The sequence below is a fragment of the Chanos chanos genome, chromosome 9 (assembly GCF_902362185.1).
Source record: "Chanos chanos chromosome 9, fChaCha1.1, whole genome shotgun sequence".
NCBI classification, from domain to species: Eukaryota; Metazoa; Chordata; class Actinopteri; order Gonorynchiformes; family Chanidae; genus Chanos; species Chanos chanos.
This window is the reverse complement of record NC_044503.1, coordinates 25441503-25461415: the sequence shown is the minus strand read 5'-3', so window position 1 is coordinate 25461415 and position 19913 is coordinate 25441503. Positions and strand designations below refer to the sequence as shown.

The window sequence follows — 19913 nt, the reverse complement described above, 5'->3', positions numbered from 1 at the left end:
GTACAGAAATACTCAGAGGAGGTTTGCTTCATGGCACATCTCCAGAATATTTGGATATTTGTGTATCACGGTATAATCTGTGATATATTGCTTAGTGACAACCAGTACAGGGCTAGCTGTTCTGTACTGAGCTGTTTAAATTTTACGCAGCAAATTTTCATCTTAAACAAACGTTCAAATGCTTCTCACCCACTTTTACAATGCACCCTGTCTCAAATTTCACTGATCAAAGTTTTTTGACCTTTAAGTAAATGAGGCTCCCATTAAAGATGTCTATTAGAATCCCGTAAAATACCCACAGATTGGCTTCTAGCTGAGAATGGAGAGATTCGTCATTGTGGAACTAACTGCACCTTTCCCTACATGGCAAAAAAAGGTATTATGTGATCTCCAGTTGAGGAAGAAGCAATGACCTCTGAACCCGACACTTCCCAGCGCGCTGGTCGTATTGGGCTCTAATGGGAGCTGGAAACACCTGCACTCTATCGTCCGTGCAACCCGAGAGCCGGACCCCGCATGCCTTCCGCTTTACGACGCGGTAAAAAAAGTGGCCCTGCGCTCGGCGGGACAGGGTGGCCGGGGGAATGGGCAGCATTTCATGTCATGTGTTGCACTGTGGAGTGTCCACACAGGGGAGGATGTCTTACTGTGCAGCATCTGTTGCGTGACCTTACTTTCTCCCGTCATGCGGGGCTCAGGAAAGACCTCTGTGATACTGTACAGTGAAAAAACCAAACAGCGAACCGTGCACAGGACAAGAAAACCTAGTCTCTCCAGATGGTATACTTATGTATACCACACATGCTCGCGCCACAATGACTAAAACCATCTCAGATATGCAACATGATATACATATAAAAAACTTGTTGATTTATAGATCTGTACACCATCTATGTGTAAAATCAACAGCCCTTTAGACCACAGACACATTAATGTCACAGTCAGCACAGCCATAAAATCACACACACGCACACACACACACACACACACACACACACACACACACACACAAACAAATGCAGGGTGTTGCTGGGTGAACATTGACATTCTGTAAAAGTGGATGATTCTGAGCATGCTCAGTGCACCAGTGCCAAGTCCCCTCCCAGTCAAACTGCTCCCTCTTCACACGTAGTCAAGGGCAGAAGAAGAGGAGCTGTAGAGAGAGAGAGAGAGAGAGACAGACTAGGGAAAAAGAAACAGAGAGAAAGACTTAAAGGAAATTAGCACAGAACATAAAAATGTATTGTGTATGTTTGAAAAAAGAAAAAAACATAGCCTACTTGAGAGAGGAGCAAATTGACAAATGTGAAAATAGTAACAAATGCAGTTTAAACAAGCATAACCCCAATATCCTGGGATTTTTTTTCAGCTGACTAGTTCAGTCTGTGTGCACTACACCAAAGTACCCAAGGGCATATGCGAGTGTTTTATATATAAGAATACGTGTCTTCGTCCCAGCGTGTCCAGTACTTCACCGGTGGACTCATCCGTGATTGATCCCAGCTGGCAGACATGAGTTAACCTCTGTCGCTCTAACGGTGACCCCTGCCTGGACCGTGGGAAAGATGTGGGTGGACACAGTCCATTTTCCCTTGGGGCTCAACAGGGCTGAGGGCCGGGATAGAGGCCTCTGCTCACAAGCTTGTAAGCCAGTCCACATAGAGGACTGGCTTACAAGAACCCCCAGCACCTGAGAACAATCCCTGCTGCATTTCTCTCTCTCTCTCTCTCTCTCTCTCTCTCTCTCTCTCTCTTTCTCTCTCTCAGTTTATTTTTGACATCAGAACTGTGTCTCTAAAGATATAACATTGTAAGCTTTGTCATCTGTGACTAACAAGTAGTTTATTAAGCTTGTGCTGAATAGAGACTGGTAGTCTCATGTTGGAAATGAGTAAACTGTACCTGTACAAAAGAATTACAAAATATTTCCAATCTGATCTCTTGAAGTCAGACTACAACACTTTGAACTGGGGAATGAGTAATCCCTCTATGAATGTCCAGCAGATAATGGGTCGGCCGCTCAGGGATTCTGAGTCAGATTTGACAGGCACCTACAGGCAGATTGATGTCAGTGGCTCTCACTAACTGTGATGATCAGGAGAGAGCTTTTGAGAGGTGCAGAGTGGTCTTTGCATTTTTAACGGACTATACTGCCACCTAGTGGCCACTGTAAACAGGAAATCGCTCACCACCACAAGGAATAAACCATCCGAACGTAGCGGATTGCCCCTCATAACACGTAAAACACAGTGTGACATTATTCTTTTAGCACGTTATAACTGTTTACAAAAGATTCCGCTATGGCTTATTTTATCACAGCTATCATATCACAAGGGAGTTTATTGGTTTCCTTTATGGTGAAGAAATATTTACAACTGATTCATCCATAATTATAGCAGTGTACAAATCTTGACCTCAGTGCCTCAGTGTCATTAAATGGTAATAGAGGTAAAAAAGAAAAATTCCTACAGCCATTGGGCTGTAAATGGTTTTAAAAATAGAACACCTCTTGTTTTGGAAAGCGATTAAGCAATTGCCTGGGAAAAAAAAACAATCACACCTTTTGCTACACAGCCCAAAAAAAAGCACAGCTATTTTGTTGTTGTTGCACTGGTTGTTTCTGTTGTTTTTGTTGTTGTTGTTGTTGTTGTCTGCCCAGTTCATCGGAGATTGGGGGGGGCGCCACATGCTGTCCATGGTGCTGGAGAGAGGAGACTGTATTTCCACTGAAAGTCAGGGTATGTCCCCGTCACTTTCGGCTAGTCCCAGTATGTGGTGGGATACACATACCACATGACAACTCCAGAGGGGTTGACAGAAACCGTGAACTGAGTGGTGTGTGTCGGCAAAGACACAGTTTCTCCAGTGAACACGTCGAAGGCCTGAAAAACATCACGTATTAAGAAAATATCTTTGTCCAGTAAAATCATAAACTTCACATCAGCTTCCTTGATAGGACACTCTTCTATTCTTTTACAAAAAGGAAACTGTAAAGTGTGTTTTTCAGTGCCATGGAATTTGATGAGTGTCAGGTGAGGTTCTGTGATAAACAAGGAAGAATCACACCTTGTAGCTGCCTGCTGTGTATTTCAGCTTGGAGAGAGAAGTGTGATAGAGATAAGGAACGTCTGTGCGACGGCTGAGGAACACCAGGGCACTGGCTGAGTTAGACAGTGGCCTCCAGAACACATCTATATGACCCTTTTCCTGGAGAAAAAGGAGCTATAATGACCATCTGATAAATGAGGATCTTTCATTCTGTTCTGGGGGGTATTCGAGAAAGCAGGTTTAGTGAAAACTCAAGGGTTAGTTAACTCAGAACAAGTGGTAAACCTCCTAATAGAAGTGCCCCATGGCTTCATTCTGCTAGCAAAACAAAGCCATAGGGCTCTTCTAGTAGGAGGTTTACCACTTGTTCTGAGTTTACTGTTGTTTTCACCAAACCTGCTTTCTGGAATACCCTCTGGTCATTTACAAAACTTACTTGTAAAAGGCGTTTGCCCTGAACACCCATTGGGTCCTGGTTAATGGAGATCAAAACTTTGTTCTGCAGAATGTTCCGGGCTTGGCTGCTCAGAGTGCGAAGGTCATTGGACATGATGAGCGGAGCAGCCATGATTGCCCACAGTGCCATCTGAGAACGTGATTGGTCAAGACTGAGGCCAAAATTTCCAATGATGAGCTGTGAGAGATTAGATGGATATAAAAGCTAAGAACTGAGCCAAAGCCCTTGCAAACTGAAATGTAGCAGCTTTGATGGTGTTAACCAATTACCTAAGTAACTAATTAGAAAATGATGTTTAATAATGAACATGGATGACTGTCCAAGAGCCTAATGTGTGAGAGAACAAGAATGGAGAAAATCAGAGAAACAGACCATATCTGGGTCATTCCAGTGTCCTGGGCCTGCAAAAGGTTGCAGCTGATCCTGATTGGCTGAGAACCAGTTGGTGATTTCAAGCACACTATTCCATGAATCCTCAATGTCATTATAGTTACGCCAGGAGTTGCAGATGTCTCTGATAAGTGTATAATTAACCTGTGGTGACATTAACAGTTAAGACAGATCATTTCCATCCCAGCAGCCTAGGTAGCCAAAACAAACCTGAGAAACCAAATTTCACAAATGACGATAAGTGTATTATTAGACATCCTTATTTAGGACTAAGAGTAATTGACTCAATAAAGTTATGCTCTCCTGTGATTCTTACCCTCGGAGGGAGCCCTCCACGATAAGCAGGCCAACCACAAGAATAGCCAATTGGACGCCCCGTTGCATTCAAAGCTTGTGACATCAGAGGATAGCCTACAAACAATAAACGATATACAAACAATGCAATAATTAGGATCAAATTCAGTCTGTTTGTTGCAGTTTATTGCCTTCTGTTGGATACTGCATCTCTTCAATTCATTCATCATGTTGTTCCTATTTCATTCTGTTATGAATTCATATTTCTTTCTTTCTTTCTTTCTTTCTTTCTATTTCTCTTACCCTCTGCTTGCTCATAAGCATCTGAGTAGCATCCATCAAATTTCAGCAGGTCAACACCCCAGCTAGCAAAGGTTTGTGCATCAGTTTCTATCTTGTCCAGCGTGGTGCCTGGGTAACCCATGCAGGTGTGAGTGCCAAAATCTGCATAGATGCCCAGTTTTAGGCCAAGACCATGGACATAGTCCGCCAGCTGTGCAATACCGCCAGGGAATCTGCAGTAAGGAAGAGTGACCAAATCGTCTGAGTAAAACTGACTGAATCAAAGTGAAAACACAGATTTTCCAATCATTAATAATGTTAATCTTGTCATCATTTAGAGACTTATACCCTACATCTTTTTTTTGGTTGATATAAGTACATATTGCTCAATCATAAAGGGAAAAAAACTAAAAAATAATTTGGTTTTAATTTGGTTTTTAGTTTGCTGGGTGAAGAGTGGAGGCTATAAATTTCTTCACGTGTTGCTTAGTTCTTTGAAAAACAACATTTCTTTAAACTTTCAAAAGTCACGAAATGTAAACTGTAATGTTAAAAGGCTGACCTTACCTATGTTTACAAACATGTACAAAAGCACATTCAATATCTGTGTTTTTCATTGTCTGGAGTGTATGAGAAGAAAACATTTGAAATAAGGCATATCTTAGTTTATCATATGCACTTTGAGCTGTGTCTTTTATTTGAGTAACCGGGTCATTATCATATAATGTTTAATGAGTAACGTGACATTAAATACCGTCTATTGTATTCGGAAACCATTAGTTATGGACAATAATGCCTGACATACATACATAATTTCAGTAAGGCAGAAATGACAGTTTATTTTGATAAAGAGGGACTGGCGATTGTGACCCTCAGATTTGCAGTCAGATTTCAAGACGCTGGCACTCCTTTTGATGTAATTACAAAAAAAAACAGAAGAAACTGATAACATTAAGTTACAGCAATAAAGATAAGGTAGAAATAGACTTTGTGCCGTTATAGACAGTTTAATGATAACTTTACCTGTGTGGGTCAGGCTGTAGTCGCCCATATTCGTCCCGTAGCATGGAAGACCAGCAATCATCAATCATTATATAATTATATCCCAGTTCCTTCCACCCATCTTCAGCCAGTCTGTCTGCCATCTCTTTAAAGAACGATTCACTGAATGGAAAAAAGATGTTGAGGTTTTATACTTCCTCAACTGATGAAAGAATTTCAGGTTTCGATGAAAAGAAAAGGGCGAGGGGGGATTTGGAGCTAAAAATATTTTGGTCTGAACTTCGACATTAACGATACTGCATGTGAATCGAGTCATTAGACCCTAAAACATTCGGTACCTGATGCAGTTTTTGGGATCACTCATACAATCAACGTTACAGCGAAAACATTCCCAAGATGACCAACCCATGGGAGGGGTCTTCATCAGTCCGTTGTCTAAAGCCAAAGTGGGCACAAAGTGTACCAGTGAAAACAAAACTGCGGACAGCTTCATCTCTGCAAGTGAACATGATATCATTAAAAAGAAAGTTAAGTCACTAAATTAAGCTAACACATTAATTAAGCTAAGCTAACACAGGGAGGCCATTCTGACTATAGGCATTACGACCTGCTTTATCCTGAGAGTATCAAGCAAGTACTTATCATATTAAAGACAGTTTAGAACTAGGTTATTTCAGAGAGGATGTGGGATATATCTGTGTGTATGTTAATCGACCAATCTGAGATTCGTGCAACAAAGGTACGTCATAAAGTCATTCAATTTTTGTCGAATGAATCCCCTATCAATATGTGTGTGAATCAACACAGAGATTGTTTAGACTATTGAAGGCGAGTGCTGACAACTAAAAACACAATTTACCTGAACCTTGTCTTTGTCCTGGAGAATCACCTTATGTTGTTCACCATAACTTCCTGTTGTAAACAGGGAAACAGTATCAGTCATGTGACACAGAGCCCATATCAACTAGTGAAGAGGAGGTACATAAGGGGGCAAATTAGGACAGCAATATAAATCTTATCTCTCACGGTTGCACTTCTTACTGGGAGCAAATCTCAGACATACAGTTCCATCTGTAGGCCACGTGGTGGCACTGTTGAGAATCAAAGTTACTGAGAATTTTATTCTTTCAGTATGTGGCCAATTAGTTTTAATGTTTCCATGATTAATCCAGAACCTGTGGTACTTGTTTCCTCTGTTTTTAATTAATGTTTCATTTTTTTTCCACCGCACAAACCTCTTATTTGCAGCAGGGCTGTCTCATATAGATGCACCCAAGAAACAAAATTTGCAAAAAAAAAAAAAAAAAAATCCAAGGATCAACCAATTTTATCAAGTGTTGTTGAAGCTGGATACATAGCAGAAACTATATCTTATACAGTTACTGAATGTCTGAAATATTTTGATGAATTTTCAGAAGAGGAGATTAAACCAGAAATTGAATCGGAGTCTCTTGTGTTAATGTAGATTACCATGTTAACCACAGCCTGACTGACTGAATACACAGCAGCACACACTCACTGTCACAGTGAGCTGTCTGTGAACACCTGCCCCAGCACTCCCATGAGGAGAGATTATGAAAATAACCATGGGGCAATTCTGGGAGATTTACAATGGTAGAAATAGCTCAGAGGTACTGAACCGTGGTACCTCAAACAACTGACATGCAAAATATACTGAAACTGACAGTTAAGTCCATATAAGAGACAGAGAGCCAAAGACACACTATTGCTAAAATGATCCACTGATATTTTATGATGGCACAACCAATATTTTCCTAAACATACACTTGATCTAAATCAGGAAACGAGTTATCAAAAATTGGAATATGTTCCTCTTTACAGTGCTGTTTATTTCAATGTATATGCAAAATATAGATTTGCATTTAATGTGAATGATAGTAACTATCATAGTATAGTGTAACATGTTATCCTCAATTAGTTACACTGCAGAAAGATAAAGTCATTTGAACATCATGGGACAACTATATGCAGTTCACTTTCAGCCAAGGGAAACTGGACGTCTGAACAGTCTGGTCCCATAAGCCACTGGTTTGTGGCTGTTACAGTGATCATGTGACCTCCAGCATCTCCCACAGGTTCCCCAGTAACTGAGTGTAATTCTCACCACCTCTACCATTATGAGGGCCTGGACATTAGATGTAGTGGAAAAGAGAAATATTTACTTTACTTACCATCATTATCAGATACCAGTCATACCAGTCACATGGTGTTATATATGTCTATACATGTTCTTCAAAATGAGTGAATACACAGAATCAGGCCAGAGCATATATGTTCATTCTATAAGTTAAAATTTGCATTTACACTTAAAGCCAAGCAATGTTTTGATGCTTTCACTTTCCTCCATTGAATGTGATGCTGAATGAAGAAATTTAAATATCAAGAGTGGAGAGACATAGAGACATCATTTGCATTCTGTTTCATGTCTCCAGCCCTTAAAGACTGTCCTCAAAGCTCCTCAAAGCATCTGTGGACACATAACTCAAAACCAGCCAGAGCTCCTCTACATCAACCTGTACAGAATGATTTCATTTTTTCATACTTGGGCTCTTATGGCCATTTGGACAAAATGTGAGCAGAGTTTGATTTGTGAATTCTTCATTACAGATCCACTTCTCTTAATTCAGTTCTTTCTTTGAACTGTTCCTTTTTTCCTCAGGGTAAAAATGTACCACAGTGGTAAAACACTGTATGTGTGGTCTTCTTCTCTTCTCAGGTTCACTGGCGATCATCACAGTGGATCAGTCTCCTCATGTCATATCTGTTAACCCTGGGGACACAGTGACAATTCTCTGTCGAGCCTCACAAGTTATACATAGTGATATGGAGCTGTACCAGCAGAAACCAGGACAACCTCCAAAACTCCTTATATACGATGGTAACAAGCGATTCTCTGGGACCCCGAGTCGTTTCAGCGGCTCATGGACAGGAGCTGATCACACTTTCACCATCAGTGGAGTCCAGATAGAGGATGAAGCTGAGTATCACTGTGGGCACAGTGAAGAGCTTCCACTCACACAGTGAAACATCACCGTACAAAAACCTCTCTGCTTTTCTCTGTGTCAGCTTGACTGATCGCTGTAGTTTGTTTGTGTGAAGACAATGCTGCTGCAGTTCTGTAGTTCAGCTTCCTGTGATAGACTCACATTTGCTCTACATCTCCACCACAATGTCACAAATCACAGTGACTTTACAGTAACACCATAATATTCATACATTATTCATACATAATATTCACACAACATATTCTACCCCAACAGTGGTTGAAATTTCAGTCATGTGTCTTGTATAGCAATGATGCCAAACACCTTTAACCTCATCAGTAGTGTCAAGCTTCTATAACCGTAGCAATATTCTCAAACATCTGTAACCAAAGCAGTAGTTTGAGAAGCCACTTAGGCCAAAATTGAATACTTCACGTGCACATATACACACTTCACTTGCACGTACATATATACCTATACTACAACTTTATTCTCCTAATATTACAACCTTATTCTCGAAATCTCAGAATGGTTTTTTTTTCCCCTCATTGTGGCCCTAGCACTCCATCGTAGTTCACCTCCACTGACTGACCAAATTAGAAAACCTGTCAGATTACCATCACAGCACAGAATGACGTGCTAAATCAATCCGAGATGTGTTTGCTAGATAACCATGCAAGCAAATGTACCATTGAGAGGTGGGGGTTACACACTCATGTTTTCCTTAACAAATGGAAATAAATTGAAAGTAAATAGGAAATAAGAAGAGACATAATTCCTGGCAGGGTTCATTAAAGGAGTCTACTGTATATTGGGAGGGACAGATTGGTATTTTCTCAGTATTGGCGGAGGGTCACGACCCCCCCCCAAAGAATGTGCGGTTACACCCATGTGTCCTCTGGTATGCATATTCAAGCACTAGGGCTTCAGCGGTGAGCACTGTTGCCTCCCAGAGAGAACGCCCTGGGTTCAAATCCCGGCCTGAATGTGTAATGCATACCTCAAATCCTGGCCGTCCAAGGTCCTTTCTGTGGGGAGTTTGCACGTGTGGGTTTCCTCCGGGTGCTCCAGTTTCCTCCCACCACAAAGGACATGTGTGCTAGTACTCCTGTCAGTGACCTTGACCAAGGCACTGGCAAAAAGACCTGTCCACTGCCCACTGCTCCTAGCTCATAGAGTGTGTGTGTGTGTGTGCTCACTGCTCTAGAGTGTGTGTGTTCACTGGTGGAAGGATGGGTTAAATGCAGAGGCTGCATTTCAATACTCACTGCTCAGAGTGTGACCAATAAAGTACGTGTTTTTTTCTTCTTCTTAAATAGTGTCAAACGTTTATAACAGCAAGCAAAAAACTCACATCAAACAAACATGATGATTTACGTGAAAAATTATTTGCAGTTTGTGAAGTTTTGTGTGATCTTGTCATGAAAAATGCAATTACAGGATGAAAAGAAGTTTACCGCTTAAGAAAAAATACAGAAATTCATTACCTCATTAATCTGATTTATCTAATTTGTATGTCATCATATATTGCATGTAATGAACATGACCACATGGTTGAAGACTGAGCCTAACAAACATTGCAGACTATAGCTTACTAATGGCTTAAATGTTACAATCAGGAAAGACCATAACTTTAGTCATTGCAGAGTGCAAAGATAAATGTAAATAAATGTTTAATTTGTTTTTGCGGAATACTGGTGATGAAAGTACAATCATAACCGGCTAGCATTTTTCTAACAGTCCATTAAAACAGTTGTTGTAGAATAGAGATGTATAGAGATGAGCAGCATTAAAAAGAAAATAATGGTTATTGGTGTGGAAAGGGGGAAAAAAAGAAAGTCATTTACATACAGTTTCATTTCCACTCCTCTTAAAGCTCTACTCAGCACAGTCCACAACACACATCTCACCTGCTGCCTTCACACTCTACCAGGACAACAACATGTTCCCAACATTTCACATCTTTGTCTTTTTCTTCACTCTCTGGAGTAAAGGTGAGTTTATGTTTCAATAAGGTTCTTCTCTATGCAGTTGTGTCCTCAACTTAATGCCACATTCATACTGTATCTGCTCTTTCTCTCTCTGTCTCTCTCTCCTCAGCATCACTGGGGATCATCAAAGTGGATCAGTCTCCTCCTGTCATCTCTGTTCAGCCTGGGAACACTGTACAGATTCTCTGTCGAGCCTCACGGGATATTGGGGATGATATGGAGCTTTTCCAGTTTAAACCTGGACAGGCACCAAAACTAATCATTCGAGATAGTATGTATAGAGCATCAGGTGTTCCTGGGAGATTCAGTGGTTCATTGAGTGGTGCACTGACCACTTTCACCATCAGTGGAGTCCAGATAGAGGATGAAGCTGAGTATCATTGTGCTCAGAGTGAAGAGCGTCCATTCACACAGTGAAATATCTCTGTACAAAAACCTCTCTGCTTTTCTGAGCCTCTGATATGCTTGAGCAGTTCAGCTGTCAGTAACACACAGATGTCTGAATCTAAAATATGGATCACAAGCTGTTTCTCTAAACTCTCACAACACTTGATGCCTGCAATATCTTTAAAAAGATATATTTCATTCCCCTTGAGAATCAGCTATATCACAGTGTTCTCTTCAATTGATAAAATAACATTATGAGCCACAAAGTTTCCATTTATTCATATCCCTTTGTTGTTTGTAGCCCTATGTCATCAGTCACCGTTGATACATTTTTCTTTAGTCCCTGTTTCAGAACAGTGCTTTAAGTGAAGACTGTGTGGTATTACAGCCTTAAGCACAACAAAATGAAAGAAAATTTTCCCTGTCTACAGTGACCATATACACAAATCTCTTAAGGTTGTTGAACAGTAACATCCTGCTGTCCTGGTTTGTCTCTGTCACCCAACTGTGTGGATTTGACGTGAAACAATGAGACTGAAGCTGTTAAAATGCTGCCCCTTGGCTTTAATGTGATGATACTTTCATCCATATCAGATGGTCCATTTAGGAATTACTGCACAGTGTCTGCATGCTTCTCCCCATGTTAGAGGACTTCAAGTACTATTTCAATTGAATATAAACCTGTGTGTTATTCAGAAAGTGTGTGTGTGTGTGTGTGTGTGTGTTTGTACATGCATTAGAAAGTTGAAGAGTCTTGAATCTAATCTTGGTGTTCACCTTTTGATGCTACTGTCAGGTTTGGAAAATATGTGGATCAAAAAGTGACAAAAAGTGAATTTTGGCAGGAAAAAGAAATCACACTGACGAGCTAAAACTATAAAGAAATGATGGAAATACTCAACATTATATTTTACCAATCATGTGCTTTACTGCTGTGATGTACACAGATTTAAAAATGTAAAAGAAAGGAAATGATGCTCCAAATATGAACATGATCAGGGCTGTGCCAATGCGCTTCGGTGCTGAGAGAGAGAGCAGAGATAACAATTTACATACAGTTTCATTTCCACTCCTCTTAAAGCTCTACTCAGCACAGTCCACAACACACATCTCACCTGCTGCCTTCACACTCCACCAGGACAACAACATGTTCCCAACATTTCACATCTTTGTCTTTTTCTTCACTCTCTGGAGTAAAGGTGAGTTTATGTTTCAATGGGATTCTTTATTATGCAGTTGTGTCCTCAACTTAATGCCACTTTCATACTGTATCTGCTCTCTCTCTCTCTCTCTCTCTCTTTCTCTCCTCAGCATCACTGGGGATCATCACAGTGGATCAGTCTCCTCCTGTTATCACTGTTCAGCCTGGGAACACCGTACAGATTCTCTGTCGAGCCTCACAGGATATTTGGAATGATATGGAGCTTTACCAGTTTAAACCAGGACAAGCACCAAAACATCTAATTCATGATAGTACTTCTCGGATGTCAGGTGTTCCTGAGAGATTCAGTGGTTCATACAGTGGTGCACTGACCACTTTCACCATCAGTGGAGTCCAGATAGAGGATGAAGCTGAGTATCATTGTGCTCACAGTGAAGAGTATCCAGTCACACAGTGAAATATCGCCGTACAAAAACATCTCTGTTTTTCTGAGCTTCAGTAATCAGTTGAGTTTATTCATGTGGAAATGTTACTGCTTGGCAGAAGTTCAACTTCCTGAAATACACAGATGCGTGAAAGCTAAATTTATAGCCAGTAACACCAGTAATACACTGCTCCGTAAAAACTATACTGTGTGTGTGTGTGTGTGTGTGTGTGTGTGTGTGCGTGCGTGTGTGTGTGTGTGTGTGTGTGTGTGTGTGTGTTTGTACATGCATTAGAAATTTGAAGAGTCTTGAATCTAATCTTGGTGTTCACCTTTTGATGCTACTGTCAGGTTTGGAAAATATGTGGATCAAAAAGTAACAAAAAGTGAATTTTGGCAGGAAAAAGAAATCACACTGACGAGCTAAAACTATAAAGAAATGATGGAAATACGTTCAACTCAACATTATATTTTACCAATCATGTGCTTTACTGCTGTGATGTACACAGATTTAAAAATATAAAAGAAAGGAAATGATGCTCCAAATATGAACATGATTGTGGCTGTGCCAATGCGCTTCGGTGCTGAGAGAGAGCAGAGATAACAATTTACATACAGTTTCATTTCCACTCCTCTTAAAGCTCTACTCAGCACAGTCCACAACACACATCTCACCTGCTGCCTTCACACTCCACCAGTACAACAACATGTAAAGGTGAGTTTATGTTTCAATGAGATTCTTCTCTATGCAGTTGTGTCCTCAACTTAATGACACTTTCATACTGTATCCTGTTTCTCTCTCTCTCTCTCTCTCTCTCTCTCTCTGTCTCCTTAGCATCACTGGGGATCATCACAGTGGATCAGTCTCCTCCTGTCATCTCTGTTCAGCCTGGGAACAACATACAGATTCTCTGTCGAGCCTCACAGGATATTGGGGATGATATGGGCTTGTATCAGTTTAAACCAGGACAAACCCCCAAAAGGATTATTTATTATAGCACAAGCAGAGCATCAGGTGTTCCTGAGAGATTCAGTGGTTCATACAGTGGTGCACTGACCACTTTCACCATCAGTGGAGTCCAGATAGAGGATGAAGCTGAGTATCATTGTGCTCACAGTGAAGAGCGTCCATTCACACAGTGAAATATCACCGTACAAAAACCTCTCTGTTTTTCTTTGTGGTTCAGTGACCTCTAAAGGCTGCTCATGTGGAATTGTTGATACACTTGAGCAGTCCAACGTTCTGCAAAACACAGACGTAAGCATCTGAAAATTGGGTCACAAACTACTTTTTTAACAGGGGGGATGGCGCAATGGCCAACAGGGGGTATGGCCTAACAGTGACTGACCTGATGGCCCGATGGTCACTGACACTATTCTTTAGAGTATATAGGGGGATGGCAGGTTAATGAGAGGGATGCATTTTGGTCATTTTCGCAAACAAGGGGGATGAGGAATGAGACATGAGGTTGATCACACTTCAGCTTTTAGCCCTAGCAGCAAAATCCCATGGATCCCGTCTCTTGATTCAAAGCCATATGGAAACTTTCCCTCAAACCTCAGTGTTGTTGTAGATGGCCCATTAGTGATGCCACGTTTGGCATAAACATTACAGAGGAATTCACCTGCAAAGTGTCTGCAGGTTACCTCCACCGGCAGGCACCTGATCCCTCAGTCTTGTCTGTGGAAGTGACTAAACAGGCTTTCATACTTTTCCTTCTTCCTCCTAGAGCAGGGGTGGGCAAATCCAGTCCTGGAGGGCCGGTGTCCTGCCGGTTTTTGTTTTCACCGCTTAGCTACCTGTTGATTTTCACTTTGAAAACAGGTGTGCATGCTCTTCAGCCAATCAGAGACTGTATTTAGTTGGTCGACAAGAAAAACAGCAGGACCATGGCCCTCCAGGACCGGATTTGCCCACTGCTGTCCAAGAGGCTTCCTCTGTATCTTCTTCCCATGGCACTGTCACGCCCTGGTCCCTCTGTTCTCCCTCTAGTGTTGGGTCTGGGTTCTGTTTTCTCTTGCCCCCCCCCCCCCTGTCAGTTTTTGGTTCAGTCCTGTTTAGTCTTTCAATCATTGCTCTCACCTGTGTTTAGTGAGTTATATCTCGTTTAGTTTGATATAAGTACTCCTTGGTTTCCTCTGTTTCTTTGTGTTGGCATGGTTTGGATATTTCCTCCAGGTCACGTTCATTTTCTTGTTTCTGCCAAGGTTCTGTTCTCGAGTCTGTAAGTGAAATTCTTGTTTACTTTAAATAAAGAGAGAAATTTATCTGCGTGTGCATCCAGCCTCTTTTGAAAGTCGTGACAGGCACAGTCAGCTCTAGCATGATAATAACATGGTGATTTTGTCTGAAGGTGGTCTTGGCAATACGTTAGGGTTATCTTGAGTTGTGTGCCCAAATCTGTCATCAGCTGCCAGAAAACTCACCACTGCACTAGGTGTGGTATTTGGCCTCTCGCTTACTGACAAAGCTGATTAATGGAGGACATCCCAGACAACACGAACTATTAGAACATGTAGTGTGGCTCTGTCTACCATAGGTCAGTCCACGTGATCTTCCTTTCTGATACACTGGTCCATTTTTCCAGGCGTCTTGCTCCCTCATTCGCACTGCTCTACTGGACCTCTCATTCCTCTCCACCTCAATGGCTGCTCTCATGTTATTCTGGACTGGCTGCCTCAGCTCACTTCCTTGGGCTGTGTTGTAAAAGGAGGAAGCTGAGTTTCCCATGCCCACCCTTCCTTTGGTCAACATTCTTCACCAGGGTCCATGGCAAAGCCATGACTCCGCCTGCTAAACTACATCCTTTGCTCTCCATTATATACCTGTTTCCACTGCTACTATTACCCCAGAGACATTTGTGTAGCTTCACTCTCTGATTTACAGCACCTCTTAACAATTTCAACTCTTCTCTGATGGCTTTAAAGGAGAGTCTCAGATTATGGGTGTTTCCACAGGGGGCAATAATGCTCAAGCCCCTTGGAAGACCCAGACATCTCCTTAGGTAAAGATAGGAAACTCAGCAGTGGCCACAGGATCCTTAGCAGAGTGCCATGCTTGTAGATCCAGGCCTTGAATTTACCAAGGAGGCCCATCTCCTCAACATCTCTCAATCACCCCTCCAGCTACTCACAGGTGCTGCTGATCCATATTACGTCTCTGACGTTGCCATCAAAAATTTTCCCCAGGATTTTCACAAGCTTCTCACAGATGGTAGGGATGAGTGCACTTTAGATGGAGAAGTGGAACTTCTCCATCTTGGTGGTTCCTCGACTTAGACCTGGGGCTTTAGCACCCTGGTTCAGCAGATTTTATTTGCATGTTGATTGTCAAAGTAAATAAGGTCGTGGAAATGGAACAGCCAGTCATGATTCCTACTCTGATGTAGCTGACCTTGTCGAGACTCTCAGGCTGAAATCACTTTGGTAATCTAAGGTGAGCCATCTCTCCTTGGTTGGAACACAGAGCTTCACCTCAGAACACTTTACAGATTCTCTGATGAACCTGAAAGGATACTGGTTCTGAGAGACGCAGTGGCTCATACAATGAGGCACTGACCACTTTCACTTTCAGAAGAGTTCAAATAGAGGATGAAGTTGAGTTTGTCCTAATAGCATAGTCTTTCAGTAACATGTTGTTCTGCTCGCCCCCAGAAACATGTTGCATTGGTATTCAAAGCTATGCAATTTATGCTGCATTCCATTTGAACTCGGAAGTCGGAATTTCCGAGTTCCCAGTCGTAAATTTCAACGGGAACGCCCCCTGAAGGCAGATTTCCAACTCAGAAAGTCGGAGGAACCTCACCAACGAAGTAGTGAAAGCTGTTGTAGTTTACTGTTTATTGGCACTTCTGTCTTAGTTGTCTCATTAAATCAGTTGTACAAACAGTACAACTGTGGACATGTTGCTAAAGCATTTGTATGCGCAAAATACCGCTTAATGTGTTGTTATCAACTGGTATTGCTAACAATGGCTAACAACAGCTAACCTGGCTAAAACGGTTTTCCCACTTGTTTTTTGGGAATGCAGTGAACTCGGGTGTGACGTCATTCCCAGCTCTGTGTTCCGACGTCCGAGGCAAATGGAATTCAGCATTAAATTCAAGAAAGTAATTACATTTCAGGCTGCCCCAGAATGTATTGACAAGTTAACAATATAATTAGTGTAACTAACCTTTTCAGTATAATACATACATTTCATACTTACACTCATCCATGTAAATCCATGTAAAATGATATTTCTACACAGTTATGTTTACTATCTTGTCATTGTTAACTAGACATTTTTAACATTAAACCATTTGCATACCATTTCAGTTTCCTTTTTCCTGTTTATAGCACTTTCTGTTATTTTTGACAAAGGGGTTCATCTGCTGTGCTTTAACTAATGTATCTCACTGTTAAAATAGCTCAAAACGAACAACATGGCAACACTGCTGCTACTCATCATGGATTTTGTATTTAATTTAATTCAAGGTCAGTTTTGATTACGCTTTTTGCAGTATCAGTATCATTGATTTTCTAAACATTTAATTCCATTCTTAATGGATTGGAAGATGTCTTCTTTAAATTTTTTCTCTACCACTTTTTTTAAAACGACTTTAACAAGAACTTACATTATCATCCGTCCCTCAGATTCTACCCGGGTGATCATCAAGCAATCACATCCTTTTCTGTCCTGGATGCCTTAACTATACAGGACTGTGTCGGACTATTTTGTTAGACCTGGGTCAGCACCATGGCTAATTCTGTATGAGTTACATGCTGCCAGCTTCCCTGGAAAACAATGCTGTGGATCCTGGACTCAGTGCACCAAAGATTTTGCCTATATTGTGAGAAATGTGGAATTAAAGGATATGGGGACTTACTTTTATGGAATATACTTCTGTGTCTGCTGGAATGATCTGGAGATGTTGAGAAACACTGGCTAAGTTTTGCTGCCTTTGGATCCACACTACAACTGCCAGGATCCAGTACGGTAGGCACAATGGTTATCACCTGATTCTTTGATATTTTTTGTATCTTATTCATAATCAGTTTTATGTAGATAACTTAGGGTCTTAAATTTACAACACTACCAGTAGATGGCAGGTGTTTTAAGACTTTTTACATTTCAATTAAAATTTAAAACTCAAAATCTGCAAGTTGTGGCATACATTCTGTAACAGAGTTTTTAAATGATTCTCTTATCTCTCTAGGTATGATAAATATGAAGTTTTAGATACTTAAAAATACTTTAATTCAGTCAGACAGTTCCTTTAAGTTCAGAGGAGAGGTTTTTGTACAGCGACTGTGCTTGTTTCAATCACTGTGGTACATGTTTGGGCAAGGTACCAAACTCACCGTGAAACGTAAGTCAACATTCTCAGTTTATTAGTTGATTTCCAGGACAGTTAAATGTCTGCAAGCTCATTTCCTTTATTTTAAGGAATACAAGTCAGTGAGTAATGCAGCAGCAAAGTATTAAGTGTATGTGAAAACTGTTCTAAGAGGAAAACTAAACCGACCATGTATAAACATATTTCTTTTCTTTTCATTCCTTTTGTTGGGGTTAAATTTTGTTTAAAATAATTATTAGCTATATTAATAATTGCAAGCAATAAGTAAGTGTTATTTATTTAACATTTTTCTCAGCACAAATATCTTTACCAATACAATCTGTTACGCATGTTAGTAACTATGGACACACATTGCAAACAGAAAAATAGTTTTTGCTGTAATCCGACTCTGGAGAATTTCCTCATTTCTTTAGAATTTATAATTAGAGTAGGAGATATGTATTTTATATTCAGTAAAAGAAACTGTAAAGTATGAGTATGTGCAGTACATCATTGAAAATAAAATCCTTCCAAGTTTAGTTGGACTGGGGCATTACCATTATGTTAATGTTAGGATTTCCTAAAAATGCGTCAAGCACAAATAACATGTTCATAGTCAACAAAAATCTGAGCATGCCAACTGAATCTTCTTTCCTCCTTTTTTGGTCCAGTTGTTGGTTGTGTAATTTGAATGGCACAGGTCTCATATTGCAAATTTAAATTGTTTATACACTCGCAATTGTTACTTCATATTGTTACACTTACAAATTGTTACTTCCCTGTACATAAATTATATTATTATTTTATGCTGATTCTCTGTTACTTCCCTCTAAGTAGCGTTATATTTCTTTTTTTCTTTATTTAATTTTATTATAGCTTTACGTTTGCACAGTTGTCGGTGTTGGAGTTGGTCCAGTTCATTTCATTGCTGTTGTACTTGTACAGTTAAGCATGTGATAAATAAATTCTTGAATCTCGAATCAAATATCTCATTTTAGCAGACTATGCAATTTATTGCAGGTCCACAATGCACATTTCAGAAGTTTGTTGTTGTTTCTTTTAGGCCCCCCATCCTCCCCAAAGCTGAAACTGCTAAGCCCACTCCCACAAGAAATCACCAGGTCTAAACAAGCCACCGTGGTCTGTCTAGTCAGAGAATTTTACCCTGACCACGTCACAGTGAGCTGGACGGTTGACGGACGGGAGGTGTCGGCAAACAAGCAGGACAGCCAGCCGGTCAAACAGTCGGATGGGAAGTACAGCATGAGTAGCAGTCTCACTCTGTCCGAGTCCGACTGGAACGCCGCTGAAGTCTTCACATGCAAAGTTCAACACGAAAGCCAGGGGACGCCTGTCACTGGAAGCCTGAACAAGAGTCAGTGTGAAACGGAGTAGAACAGATGTGTAAGCAGCTTATGCTAATGAATGTGTTACAGTTGCCTGCGTTCAACGTTTCACTTCTCTTTTTCTATACGTTTTTCCGTTTCTCGCTTTCGTAGCACGTGATAGTTTACTTCAGATGATTTTTTTCTTAGATGCGGATACCATCTCAGCTTAAATTAAAATGCTATCATCTTTAACGGAAATGATAGATTTCAATCTTTTAATAAAAAATAAGACTATTGTAGAAAGTAGCCATTCAAATAAATTGTTGGGGAAAAAAAACTACAACTGTGATTAATATAAAGCAACTGCTTAACTCAAAGCTGTATCTGATTTTCAAAAAATGTGCTCTCATAACATTTGTTGACAGCTTAAAAATAAAGGATGCTACCTGCTTTGCCAGTGTGATATGATATTTTTATTATTGCAATCAACATTACGTTTAAATAATTCCATTTTTAACATAATTTTCTGGTTCAAATGTTCTTGTGTCTCCCAAAACAAAGCTAAAAGCAAAACACAAGGATAAAAATGAATCACATTGAAATATGAAAATAAACAAATAAACTTTCTTTATTGCTAGAACTCAAAAGATGATGCATGTACTGAACTTCAGGAAAAAGTATGAATATGAAAGTCAAAGAAATATTGATTATATTGAGGCTGTGAGTCAGTAAATATCTTTTCCACATAAAAAAAGAAGAAAAAAGTTCCTTAAGGTTCTGTACAGATAAAATTATTCAACATTTCTTTGTGAAATAAAAAGACAG

At 40.4% G+C, this 19913-nt stretch overlaps 2 protein-coding genes across 2 annotated transcripts; one reads left to right on the top strand and one right to left on the bottom strand.

Moving 5' to 3' along the window:
- Nucleotides 1–2759: 2759 nt before the first annotated feature.
- On the bottom strand, nt 2760–5924 carry LOC115821166 (alpha-N-acetylgalactosaminidase-like). The gene is made up of 8 exons (XM_030784929.1): nt 5812–5924; nt 5495–5635; nt 4493–4704; nt 4212–4306; nt 3878–4039; nt 3485–3682; nt 3067–3207; nt 2760–2882 (listed from the first exon to the last, which is right to left on the bottom strand). Exons 1-8 carry the CDS (start codon nt 5895–5897, stop codon nt 2760–2762), a joined length of 1158 nt encoding a protein of 385 aa, XP_030640789.1. The 5' UTR covers nt 5898–5924.
- Nucleotides 5925–8317: 2393 nt separating this feature from the next.
- On the top strand, nt 8318–19155 carry LOC115821507 (immunoglobulin lambda-1 light chain-like). The gene is made up of 3 exons (XM_030785327.1): nt 8318–8483; nt 10579–10740; nt 18824–19155. The coding sequence occupies exons 1-3, from the start codon at nt 8318–8320 to the stop codon at nt 19153–19155; spliced, it is 660 nt and encodes a 219-aa protein (XP_030641187.1).
- Nucleotides 19156–19913: the final 758 nt, after the last annotated feature.